At 41.9% G+C, this 13,823-nt stretch overlaps 1 protein-coding gene across 10 annotated transcripts in view; it reads left to right on the top strand.

Moving 5' to 3' along the window:
* Positions 1–13,823, top strand: part of adgrl2b.1 (adhesion G protein-coupled receptor L2b, tandem duplicate 1) — an 89,954-nt gene that overhangs the window by 32,641 nt on the left and 43,490 nt on the right. For all 10 annotated transcript variants that reach the window (XM_086203962.1, XM_086203965.1, XM_086203966.1 and 7 more), the window contains exons 3-4: positions 5,736–5,949; positions 11,390–11,499. In XM_086203962.1, the coding sequence (XP_086060088.1) occupies positions 5,736–5,949; positions 11,390–11,499 (324 nt within the window). The remainder of the gene's footprint in view (positions 1–5,735; positions 5,950–11,389; positions 11,500–13,823) is intronic.

Raw genomic sequence — 13,823 nt, forward strand, 5'->3', positions numbered from 1 at the left:
ATAGAACTTCATGTAAAATCCTGCTTTATGGTGTTAGAAACAGTTTTGCAGTGTTTGTCTTCTGCCTTCTTGGATCAGATTTCACGTCTCACTGGCAACCAAAGCAACCAGCTCTGCTCCTTGAATTACTTGTAACGGTTGTTTTCTGCCTGAACACCCGCTAGTACTTGAAACACAGAACATGGCCCCCTGAAGCAACTATCACAGCTAACTACGGTTGACCTAGCTAACAAGACTGGGTCAAAACCGATGGCCGTTGGTCGGTGTTTGAAAATGTGCAGATTTGTCACCAGGGCGTTCAGTGTGTCTGTTATTGAGATATGAAATGTTTGCTGCAGTTTTTGTGCCTGTGGCAGTAATATTCCTTTCTATAATGTTCATTTATCACAGGACTCATAATTGCTATTCACGTCTAACCAGCTACATTTCAATAAAATGGCAACCTGCACAGCTTCCGTATTCCAAACAGCTGTTAATACGGCGGTGATCAGCCCGCCACGGACGCTCGAATCTGGCTTCACTTTTGACCTGCGGTCAGTGAGCGTTTTTTTGTTTGTTTGTTTGTTTGAAGCGCAGCTTTTAGCCACTTCAACGATGATACAACTTGATTACTCAGCTCTTGTGCCATTTGCAGCTACAGATTAGCACATGATGCTATATTTATAGGGAAATTGTGGTATTTTTTTCAGTGTTTTTGCAGGATAATTAAAAAAAAAATCATTATAGAATAACTGGAATGTTACCTTAGCTTCAAAAAGACGTCAAACTACATTTTAGCGGATTGCATCAGAGCAGGTAAACACTTCAATCATTTCTCACATTTTTTCTTTTTTTGGATGTATGTAAAAAGGAAAATTAACCAAAAGAAATATTTAGAAAAAAAAAAATACACCTCCGGAAGAAAACATCCCTCACGTGTAGCATCCTCAAAATGGGCCCACCTGAGGAGTTAAGAGGCAGCGAGCTCTATCAAGCTTAGCCTCCACAAAAAAAAAAGACAAATCCTTCCTTTTAAACCTCTTTAACAAGATGTGTCAACAACATGGAGCATGTGATTCTCTCCTCCTACCTCTTCCTTTTTTTTGCAGTCAATAAAACATTTGAGAGATGAATTCTAGAAAAAAGGCTACCAGCATGAATACTGATGAATACTTTGGAATTTGAAGTGGCAACAATGTATTCATGTACCACCAGAAAGAGAAAAGGGATCTGTCTCAGAGTGCTCCGTCTAACCCCAAATGTCCTGAATGGATTCCATATTGCTAGTTTCTATTTTAAAATACTCGTATCGGAATCAAGAGTGTCTGATAGCAGCTGTCTGGGAAAGGCGGGTGCAGCCCCGGGGTTTGTGGTCATGTCTGACACTGTCTTTAGAAACAATTCCCAGCAAGATGGACCGGAGCTAGGACTTAAGTGTCATGGGAAATTGTACCATATGTCCAACTAGATTTTCAGTGTTCCACCGCATTTCGCAGTTGAAATGAAATACGAGCCATCGTGTCATAGTGGAAACTTCTCAGGGTGTTGTCTGTATTTGGAGAACAGGTGTTATTTTGAGAATCCCAAATCTCTCTCCTCATCTCGCACCCTGGTCCTGTGTGTGTGTGTGTGTGTGTGTGTGTGTGTGTGGGGGGGGGGGGTCTCACATGTAATATGCAGTCATGCGCAGCATTTTGCAACAGTGGGTTCTTTTATGAATTCTCAGGGACATTGGGAGTGCAGGCGTACTGGCAGCGTAACCTGCTTTAGCATATGTCTGTTTGTTAAAGCGCATGGACAGTAAAGTGTTTTATTTTATACATAAAAGCTTTACGGCACTTGAATTTGATTATTTTCAGCTAATTCGGTTCCTTGGGCAGCAATCAAAAGGTTCCACTGAATAGATTAGAAATGCAGCCGGAAAGAACAAAGAGCAGGAAAATAAAAGAGGCAAACCTTGTGATTTAGTTTTGATCCTGAATATTAAGAATTCAACATTTTTTTTGTCCTACTTTTTAAATTCCCATTGGAAATCCACCAACAGCAGAAGCACGGGGTATGACCACTCCGTCACCCCGGATATAGGATTATGGAGGCATCCCCAGCTGTTGGAGGCAAGCTTGACTCTGAGATCTGCTTTCTTCTAAATATGTTGGCTGCCAGTAATATTGAGAATAAAACAGCATAAAAAGACAAACAATCTTGGAGCCGTCATGCTGCGACTGCGAGGGGGGGGGGCTCTTATTTGACTAAAGGCTACACCCTCTTTTATGCTGCAAAGAAAGTGTCTGTGTCAAACCCAAGCCCAGAACAATGGGGCCAGCCGTAGGGAAACAGGGCCATTTGCATGCAGCTGTTTGCTGTTTCCAGGACCACAAAGGCCAATCAAAGGAACCTTAATGGAGGATGACAAGCGTCAACCGACGGCTTTGCTCTCTGTCTGTGTCCGCCTCGCCACTCTGTCTACCCTCCGAAAATGGCCCAGTTTTTTTTTTTTTTTAAGACTGATCAAACATTCCAGGAGTTTAAAAAAAAAAAAAAATCCTCCCACCTTCTGATATCCTGGAGTCGAGTTTGAAGGGTTAAGAGGTTAGTCACGTCTCTGCCCTTGCAAACCTACATTCAGAGCAGAGATGAACCTCAACACGTGTGTTTGCAGTCGCCGAATGGAATCATCTCAACGCCAAACCTCCATTATCTTTACTTTCATCTCCAGGGTTTTTAAAAGCCACTGAGTGTAACTGTGTGGATGGTGTCAGATGCACCCATCTGAGCCGCAGTGCCACTTCCAATTTCAGGGGTGTTGATAGAAAACAAAATATGTATTATGAGGGGGGGGGGGGGGGGGGGCTGTCACCTGCGAATTATAGGCTGTCGACTGCAGAAGAAGAAGGAAAAGTGCCTGAATGCAACATATTGAAGAGCATTCGCGGGCCTTTGCTTTGCTTTCTGGAGCTCAATAGAGGGCTTAGCTGGCAGGTCAGGGGGAGGAATCTGAAAAGCTACTTTCCTCTCAGTCACTCACTGACCAGAATGCATGATAAGGCTTCATGTCAACAAGGCCAGGAATAGGGATCTCAGCCTATTCTAGCTAACGCTAAATGGCTACCACGGCCATTTGACAAAATATTCTGTATAAAGCATAATTCAATTCCCTCTCTGATTGTGTAATTTAATGTAAATCCTTTGGACAGATAAAGAGGGGAGCCACTACTTCTTTTTTTTCTCTTACACACAAGAGGATTTTGTTATGGATTTTTTTCCTGCAGTTTTCTTCAGACCTCTTTTCCCCCTGCAGCTGGTGACCTTCTGTCGCATGTCTTCAACTGCTGCAAAGTTGAGCAGTCAAACAAAGCACAGAATGCAAGATGAAAAGCTTTTCATACCTCGCTAAGACACTGACATTTGTGCACACAAATAATCTCCCCCCCTATCCAGAAAAACTTCCATAACAACAACAACTAAAGGAAACCAATGCAGACGAATAGCAGAAATCTTTGTTGTCACAAGTTTTTTCTCCTTCTTAGCCGAGCTTAAATCCTGAGATCTTAAGCAAAATATAGTTAAGTGGAGGAAAAATATATTCCCTTTCTCTATCTCCCTTATATATATTTTAACATTTATTCAGATTTGTCATTACTTGTCCAATTACAAGTTGACAAGACAGTCATTAATGAGTCAGCGACTATCTGCAGTTTGTAGAAGAAGCAATTTGTCTTGTAGGCCGCCAGTACAGTCTAGCTACTCCCCCTAATTGATGTAGTGTTAGCCTACGACCAGAGAGATCTATGCAGGGGAGGGAGGAGGAGGAGAAGGAGGAGGCCAGTTCTAATCAATGGCCAGCTCTCTGTTGACAGCAGCATACAATCATGCCGTAGTGCTCTGATAGATGGGTAAAGTCGCGGGTGGACAGCCAGAGAAAGGAGGTTACAAAGGCAGATGACGTGCGCTTGTATGTCCACGAGGTTGTCTCCGCCAAAAAAAAAAAAAAAAAAAAAAAGAGAAGACGATGACGACGGATCTCTTCAGAGTTTAAAAACCCCATGAAATGCATTCTTTCTGTCTGCTCTCTGTAGCCGATGTGATAAACCCGTCACTCCTTCCGTGAGGAATGGCAGGCGGGATGATCATTAGTCTTCGCAGGAAAGCCTGACGACTTCACTCTGTGTTTTATCATCCACAGTTCTGGACAGGTTTTCTGAAAGGTTTTGGGTAATTGTTGTAGTTATTGGAATAGATGGAGTGACCCCGCAGCCCTCCACTTATTGTTCAGCCACACTGACGTTTCCTAATGAGGTGATAAACAGTCCGGCTAAGCAGAATCTACTGGCCATTAGAAAGATCATGTTATTATAATGAAATGTCTAGTGGCTGAATGCCAGAGAATTTATACCATTAGTTTCATATTTTGTTGTACTGCTACCACTACTAGAGATTGCCCAAGTTCCCTTTAACATCTAATGACTTCAACGGTATATTTCCAACAGTGTATGTTTCACAGATGTCTGTGTGTTTGCCAGTTTGACATGTGCAGGCTGACACGGAATATCATTATGACTGAGCCAGGCACAGCAGGCTGAAATGACTAGCAGACATGGGGGTCGGGGATGCAGGGTAGGAATTTCAAGCCGGAATCACTTCAACTTTGAGCAGTTCAAACAATGCTAATTGCATCAGGCCCTGACTGTCAAACGTGTGAGGATAATTAGAGTGAGGGGGCAAAGTGAACCCGCGGTGGTAAGTGTTAGTACATGACAATGCTGGGGAGCCAATGGGAGAATAGAAAAGGTAACAGGCTGAAAGAAGGGCTAATTAGGAGGGAGCAGTGCAGAAAATACAAATGGTAGCTGCCCCCTCAGGGACCCACGACTGCTGCAAACAACGGCGATTATTGACAGTTCATGCGGAGCTCCGCTTGCAGCTCTTAAATGGAACACATTTGCATGTTCTACTTTAATTTTACCTAATTGTTTTCTCAGAGTTGCAGACGGTTAGGTTTTTTTTTTTTTTTCCACTTTGGATAATTTCCACCCAAGATAATTGATTTCCTTTTAATTTTGGTTGCTTTCCTCTCTCTTTACATATCTTCATATCCAACTTATTTGTGAAATTATATTTTATTAACGCACTGAGGGGTAACAATTAATTTGCTGAAAAAGTTAATTCAGCCCCAAACCGGAGCTATTTGGCTGCGCTCCCATCTGCAGCGTATGGATTTTTCACCCGTGCGGACTCAAGTCTGCCCCCCCTTTTCGATTGTCGACACTGTAAAATGGATTATTTTACACGGCGTTCTTCCGGGATCCTGCCCTTTTCTCTATTTTGCTGTACAGAGGAAGTAAAGGAAACAAAACAAATGAGTACACAACTGTAGAAGAAACTCTCCTCAGTCCTGACTTTGTGGCGGGTGTCCTCGAGGTAGAGGCCATCCTGATGCTCTGTAGCATTTGTTTGCTCAAGAATTTATGAGGTTAGCATCGGTCTCCAATGACATCGATCTGATGTCTTAGCCGAGACCGTGGAGAGATGTAGGAAAGGGTTGTTTTGTCTTTCCTCATCCCTGTATGGTGTGTAATGGCCCATCTGTTTAAAACTGCGGTAAACATTGGACTGCTGTTGCCTATTTATTTTGTGCCAGTGGATTTTTACCACAGGATGTGTGGTCCTATTGTTTTCAAGCAGTCATCCTTTTAACTCATTATTTTTTTTTCTATTTTCTCTAAGTTTCTTCCCCGTGTCTGTGTGTCCTCCGTCAGGGTTCAGCCGTGCGGCGCTGCCTTTCGGCCTGGTCAGGAGGGAGCTCTCGTGTGAAGGATATGCAATTGATCTCCGCTGCCCGGGGAGTGATGTCATTATGATCGAGACGGCCAACTACGGCCGGACTGATGACAAGATCTGTGACGCTGACCCGTTCCAGATGGAGAACGTCAACTGCTACCTCCCTGATGCCTACAAGATTATATCACAAAGGTAAAACACTGGGTGACAAGAGGGACCTCTTTCACAATCGCATCCAGGAGCAGGGGACTATATCAGCCTCGCAGGATTTGCGGTGTTGCTTTATTCCCTACACCTTATTATTCCTGCCAAGCCATGTAAGCAGCATTTTTTTGATGACCTTTTCCTGCAGAAGGTCATAAATGGTGTAATCAATGATCCGATTAAAAGTCGCATTACTGAAGTGTGTTCTAGACGTGTTTACTCCTCAATGGCGCTGTGAAGTTCTACCAGTTTGCAAAATGTGCATCAGTCAAATTGCAGCTCAAGCTTCCAGCCAGCGCTGCGAACTCTGCCCAAAGCTTCGTATTTTGCTTCAATAACAAGAAAACCCTCAAATATTCCACAGCAGCAGTGGTTTCAGGAGATAATCTGGAGGGGAAAACTGACCTAGAATATAGATTTAATGATGGTGTAAATCTTAAATCATTAGGACTTTGCTTTGTGGCATGTGAACACAAATATGAATGGAATATTCTATAAACTACTCTCCTTAAATGAATATCATTTTTAGAAGGTCATTTGTCTGACTACTGCAGTCCATGTAAGCACGGCCATTATCCTGCACCTTTGAATTCTTTATCCTTCTGTTTCTTTGATTAAATTGGTGGCGATTTGAAATTCAAGAAAACTGGGACGCAGATTAATTCTTGACTGGTGAAAATCGACATCCATGTGCCAGAGCTCCTCACACGGGCTGAGCATTGTTTCTGTTTGAGTTATAATCAGCATCGCTCACACAGACTGTGAGTCACCTGAACACTCTCTTAATTCCCTATCTGGGACATTGGGCTTGCTTTGTTCAAACACTCGTACTGCATTGAAGTGGCTTTGCCTCAGGTAGCGAGCAATACCCATCATCATGCCTTTTTATCCTGGTTCCCCTATCACTGGATGCTGTCAAATGACAGCACATAAACACTGGAGCTTGACTGCTGCTTAGCCCCAGAGGTGTGTGTATTTTTAAAGGGCAACCGGATGAACTTTTCATAAATAGTCACCAGCACAGTTCATCTTCTAATGCACTGCTCTGTCCTAACCTGGTCTGCCTTAAGCTACACCATCGCCCACCATCTCACACTTCTGGGTTTTCCCTCCTCCTCGAGCTTCTTTCGTTACTCCCCTAAGATGCTACAGAAAAGCTCAGAAATAGATCAAGCCCTCCTGTCATACCCCGTCTTTCTAAATTTACAGTTGACTCCCAGCACTCTCATGCAATAACACACTTCTGACAGTGTCCATGCCCCTCGGTTTGACTGCAGCCTGCCACACTGCACACCGCATCTGTTGACAAGTTAAACTCTCACTTGCTGAAGCTGCACTTCAAAATTTTTTCTCCCATCCAATATTCCCTTGAGGCTGTGCAAGCTTTGAGAAGACACGGCAACATAAGACCTTAGCCAGAATTATTCTAATGATTTAGATCAGAGGAAATAGGCTCCTGACCATAATTAAGGTTGATGTGATAGCAAGGGATGCTAGAACAGTCAAATATCTTCAGTCGACCTTGTTCAGTCTTCCTCTATTTCTCCAGCAATCTAAAACAAGGAAGGATTTTCAATGGCTTCCCATTAAGAGACAATGCACTGCCAATTTCGGGAAGATTAACAAAAGGCAATAGCACCACAGACAGATAAACAAACATATTAAATAAGATCGGGGTGAGAAGGAAACAGTGGGATGTCTGCTGCACAGTTGTGTCGGTGTGGAAATTGCGTCCGAAAATATTCATCAGCTGCCCATTTTTCACAACAAAAACAGCTAGTGAGGAACAGTTCTCCACAACATCCAAATCAAAGTGTTGTCAAGGAAAATGTTTGGTTGTGCCTCAATGAAAAATGTATGCAGAAATGGATTGAAAGTCCAGTTACTGCTCCGTTTAATATTCAGGTGATCATCCCTGCAGAGATGTACTGTTAATGGATGGTATGTCTGACCTTGCTCTCCCTTCTTTCCTCCACCTCTCTCCCTTTGCCCTAGTGTAAGCACAGTAATTCTGCACGAGCACACACATGAAAATATTCCAAATAAGGTGTTTTTTTGTTTTATTTATTTATGACTGCCATGCATTGTCTCATTTCTCTATGATCACCTTTTCTGTGACCCAGTAAAACTAACAGAATGACCCCTTTACCTGGTCAGAGGTGCAGCGCTTTGATAGAAAACAAAAAGAACTCCGAATAAGTTTCCACTAGCAGAATGTGCCCCAGCACCATAGAGTTGCAATTATATGCAATGATTTCAGCCGTAGTTTAAAACAGAACAACACCCTCCCTGTAATCCATAGCAAGAACATCTAAAAATTACAGTACAACAATGCCAGAGTGAATTCTTCCAACTTGAAAGGAAGCGACAGTGGCGGAGGAGGAGCATAAAAGAGGCAATGCCATAATGTGACATTTCTATAATTTTGACAGGCAAGCCTTATGTTGAACATCTTGCATAAAGATGCTATTTGATGCTGGAAAGATGGTCTTTTCATAAAACCTGCCTTTGTACCCTTTCAACTGCATATATATTTGAAATTGGTGCCACATGATTAGACAACAGTAAACGATTGCCGTATCGCTTTAAGCTCAGATGGTAGAAAATAGCCTGGATGCACCGCAGAGTGATGTGTTTTCACGTTACACCGTCACAATTGCATTTGCTCCGACGTCCATTTCGCCCCGTTGCTGCCCGACCTGCACCATGCACGAGCTTGCTGTGTGTAACTATAATTTGGCGTAAGCAGGTCGAGCAGTATGCAAATCCCAGTGATTGTCATTGGCGAAAAGCCAACGTGGCGAGCTTTCAAACGGCGGAAGTACAATGCAGAGTTGGAGCTGGAGCCAGGGAGTGATGCAAAATACCTCATCTGGGGAACTTTGCCAGCAGATGAGCAGGGACATGTGGATGCAGGAAGTATGCAGTTAAGCACTGTTCATTCGCATCTATTGCCAAAGCTGCTTGGTACATAGCTGGTTGAAAATCAGTTCTCTTTTAAAACAGCACCATGGAGTGTCACGGCATAGCGCTGCTGATGAGAACTTATTTAAAATAAACACACACACACTCACACACAATATTAAACCTATGTATGCTAATAATGCAGATCGTGGTAGGATGATTGGTCTTTGTTTTATACAATCGTGTTTCAGACTCTACACCTCAATACGCTGGAATTCAATTTGCTACAAAAAAATGAAACAGGATCAACAGGTGAATTTTTAGATGAATTGTTATTGGTTCAAATCTTCAATAAATAGCATGATAACATTTTTATGATTAATACTTTTGACCATGATTCTGTAATATCATGATAATCCTTTACAAGACATTAGCTTTTCCTCCGAGACCGATTTCAGAGGATGTTACCATTTGAGCTCTACTTTGGTCTCCACTGACTCTGGATTAGCTGCTAAATGTGCTGCTGTGTTCACCAGCTTGGTGTTAACTTGTGAGCATTTACGCTTTTTAAGTGTTACTAAGTGCATGAACTGAAGCTGCAAGATGCCACATGTATGTAATCAATTGTATTTTGAGCTTTTAACTGCTTAATTTAATGATGGCAATCTATCACAATATCATTAAAAAAGTTGATAAAACATTTGGAGTAGAGGAGAAACTCAAGGTAGCATGAAATGAAAATGTTCAAATCAACTCAATGTGATGGAACTCAAAGTTGCATTAAAGTGCAGAACATGTACTTCATTATGCTGTAGTACGGGGACCGACAGAAGTGTCAGTCAAACGTCTGAACTCAGAAGACTGAATTAAATAGTGTATCTGTGGGTACAGCTGAAGTGTTTCTGTTGCTCTCATCAGCTGTCAGTCTTTTCACATCTCGAAGCAGTGACCTTTCCTCCTCGCAGCAGCTCTCCGGAGCATTCACAGCCAGAAAAGTGAATCTCTTAAGTGCAGCTGGCGCCATCTTTTCAGCGATATTTAAACCATCAATGATGATGCTATTTGTTAACTTCATAATAGAATTTTTTATGTTGTTTTTTTTTCGATTACCATTTAATAATCCAAGGGCGGCACGGTGGTGCAGTGGTTAGCACTGTCTCCTCACAGCAAGAAGGTTCCAGGTTCGAGCCCCATCTCGAGCACGGGATCTTTCTGTGTGGAGTCTCCATGTTCTCCCTGTTCCTGTGTGGGTTCTCTCTGGTACTCCAGCTTCCTCCCACAGTCCAAAGACATCAAGAGGGGACGAGGCTGATTGATTCTCTAAATTGACCGTAGGTGTGACTGTGAGTGTGAATGGTTGTCTGTCTCTGTGTGTTGGCCCTGTGATGGACTGGTGACCTCATACCAGAAGGCCGCTGGGAGAGGCTCAAGCCCCCCCCCCCCCGCGACCCTTAACAGGATAAGCGGTAGAAAGTGGATGAATGGATGGATGAATGGATGGATGGATTTAATAATCCATTAGTTTCAAGGCAAAATGTTTTGTTATAAAAACGCATGGGTAGATTTTGGAGTGCAGCTTCGAAAGAAAAATTCTGGTTAATGTGCAAAGATTCACCTGTTTATTCATCACTTTAACAGCCCGTATTGTTTAAAAAAAAAAAGAGTGCACCGTCAAGCATTTGTGTGGTTGTTTTGCAGTGACAGAAAGCCTCTTGAATTACTAATGGTTCTTTAAAAGTCATGTCCGATGTTAAAATGTATGTCCAACTTGCATGACTGCCACTGACCTTCTGAAATATTTATCTCAAGCTTGCAAATTGTTGAATGCCCTACTTCGGTGCCATTTCTCTCTTGTTTGCTTCTGTTACTGCTGACATTATCCTCAATCCCTCAAGTTGTTTGAAGTGCAAACTCAGTCCTCTCCTGTCCTTTTTTCTCCCCCCACTCTGCTTTCCCTCGTTGCTTTTTTAGCACCCAGAAACACCTGCAAACACAAATATTCCACATAGGCTAACTTTGAAATTCACACATCACACTATTAATTCACAGAGGGACAGTGTTTCACACTGGAAAGGCAAATAACCTCTTGTAGAAATGACACATTCACGTCATTGTTTGCTGTGGAGCCACTCCATTCACCAGAGGCCCGCATTCCTGTCGGCCACATGTTACAGCAACCTGCCGTGTGTGTTTTAATGAATGTCTTCCCTTTCAATAGAGGTATGAAGACGCCGTTAAAGGACACGCCGTCGCTAATTCCTAACATGCCTTTAGCTGCTCTCTCCCTCTGCTAATCATTTCCACATTCATTCAACATTCATTTACTGACTTAATTCTTTTCATCCCTCCCTTCGCTTGCCAAGGTTTAAATTAGAATGCGTACATGACAGTCCTTCCTGGGAATTCTTCAGTTTCATTGTAACGATGAACTTTTTCCCCTCTCCTTCTGTCTTATTAATGTTGCCGCCTAGTCTTGCTTTGGGGAGTCATGATGAAATCTCTGGTCAATCTTTTTTTTTTCTAGGTGCAACAACCGTACGCAGTGTGTGGTTGTCACTGGCTCTGATGTCTTTCCCGATCCATGCCCTGGCACCTACAAGTACTTAGAGGTCCAGTATGAGTGTGTTCCCTATAGTAAGTATCGCCATACTGAACTTTTCTTGTGTTGTACTTTTTTGACAAGTGTATTTGGACTGAACAGATGTGCTGTTACTACATGCAGTACTAAAGTTTGTTTGATAGACACTTCAACCTATGTGGACCTAAAATATGAAAAAAAATCGTTCACCCCTTTAGTCTTTACACACTTTTATTAAATAATTAGAGTTCAAATGAAAATTCGGAATAATCCTCTTTCTGTAAACTGATGTTTGCAGTCAGCCGAATGTCTTTTGAAAAGGAGATTAGAGAGATTAAATCACTTTGTAACATAACTGGTCGCCTCATAAGTAGCTTAGTAGTCAGGTAAGATCATTATTTTCTCATATTCAGGTTGTTGCTACTATTCAAAGTTATCTTAAACTTTGATTTCCCACACAAAGCTAAACTTAATTACAAGATGTGATAGGTTTTAGATTTGATAAGCAGACTCAGTATTGGATTTGGATTCGATGCAAGGAAATGAAACTTAATCCATGTCCGTTAGAGATTTCTACCGTCACCCCAGCGTAGCAGGAATGAACAGAGATTTGTTTATGTTGGTAAGGATTTCAACCGCAAAATCTCTTTACTGTTCCTTAGTGTAAACCGTTTTCTTTGGAACTACTTTCTACTGAAGGAATACTCCCTAACAGAATTAAATTCACCTTTATTATACCAAGGCGGTGACAGAAATTAAAGATATTTCAAAACCCTGGCGAATAAAAGAAAAGTTTTGGCGAGATTCCATTTGGGAAATATAAGAAAATGTGTTTAAAATATAAATAGACTGTATACTTGTTCAATTCCGCTGGGGTGATCAAGTAAAGATTCATCTAAAGAAAAAAAGAAAAAGGTCCACCAGTACCACATAATCAGCACATATCACAGTCAACCTGTCGGGATATTTGATTTAAATACTCTTTCTGTCATCAGCTATGACCAAAATAACTATATTGCTGTCCTGTACTGGTAGAAGTCCTGTTGCATAACTCAACACCATCATGTCTGGGTCTGTAATATTATCTGGAGGCAGTTAAAATGATGAAACGGATGTGAAAAGTGATTCACAGTGAGCGGCAAAGGAGTCATTGTGAAGCGCGCACAAACAGCCCGGTGAGTTTCACAGCCGTCCTCAGGAACAGCGTCTGAACGAATTAACGTCTCTCTCAGATTTTCTCCGCACTTTAAACAGATCAAAATACAGCCGAAATAACTAAATCATAATGCTGATTTGTGCCAAGTGTGATTTTATGCTTTGTCAGATATTTGTACAAGATGAGAAACAAACCAACTTTAAAATGCTTGTTTTATGAATGGAGTTCTGATTTAATCAGCCGCAGTGAATTTGAGACAATGTACCTCTTGAATGTTGACATTTTAGGCTACATAAATGAATATTCTTCAGTTAATTTGAGCATGTAGAGCTAGTTTTTCTCTATGCACATCATAAGGGAGTAAAAGGCCGATGACCACTGTATGACGGAGTAAAATAATTGATATAATACCTACATTTGTGGGAAAATTCTGTATTTGACTCTGGGCTATTAGTGTGGGAACAGTAATTGTAAATGTGCTGTAAGTTTGTTTTAAACAATGATTTGAGTTTGTCTACGTTGTTGTAGAGTAGTCCGTGATCTACGCTTTGTATGTAAGTTGAATTGCAACATTTTTCAGAAATATTCATTCTTTTTTTTTCTTCTTTCAAACAGACCTCACTGTCACCGCCCGTCCCCTCTGACTAACCTCTGTCTCGCTCTCCTTTTTTAACTTCTGACCTTTCATATGTTGCGTCTAGCTTCCTCCTCCACCGATTGTTTGCAGCTTTGAGAGTCCAGTTGAGAAACTCCATATTAGGCAGACTGTTCATCAGCAATTGCATGTGCTGCCGCTCTCTTTGGCTCATTTAAGAGCTTGGCCTGTAACATTAGTGCCGTGTCATGTTTTATGTTTGTGGGCGAGCGAATTTGGAACAAGTCATGATGTGTGTTTATGAAGTTTGAAAGAGTTCCACCCTCACTCAATATCATGCCAACAATAACTCTTGTGCTGTTTCCTTAAGAATGTTATCCATCTAAACACAATCCTGCTTCTACGTCGGCCAATGCATTATTTTGTTGGCAGGTAAAGATAGTAGGAATGAAAAGTTTAATGTGCTAGAAAACATAGCTTCTCTCCAGTCATAACTGAATCTGTTTTTATATCCTAGGATGAGAGTCCGTTCACTAACAAACATCCTTTGTTTCCTCGCTCTTCTTCCCCAGAGCAGCCCCGCGGTTCTCCTCATGGTTACATCCTCTCCCAACTCATTCTCCTCTTGT

This window comes from Aulostomus chinensis, chromosome 5 (genome assembly GCF_037954235.1).
Source record: "Aulostomus chinensis isolate RoL2024-O1b breed Wild chromosome 5, RoL_Achi_v1.0, whole genome shotgun sequence".
NCBI classification, from domain to species: Eukaryota; Metazoa; Chordata; class Actinopteri; order Syngnathiformes; family Aulostomidae; genus Aulostomus; species Aulostomus chinensis.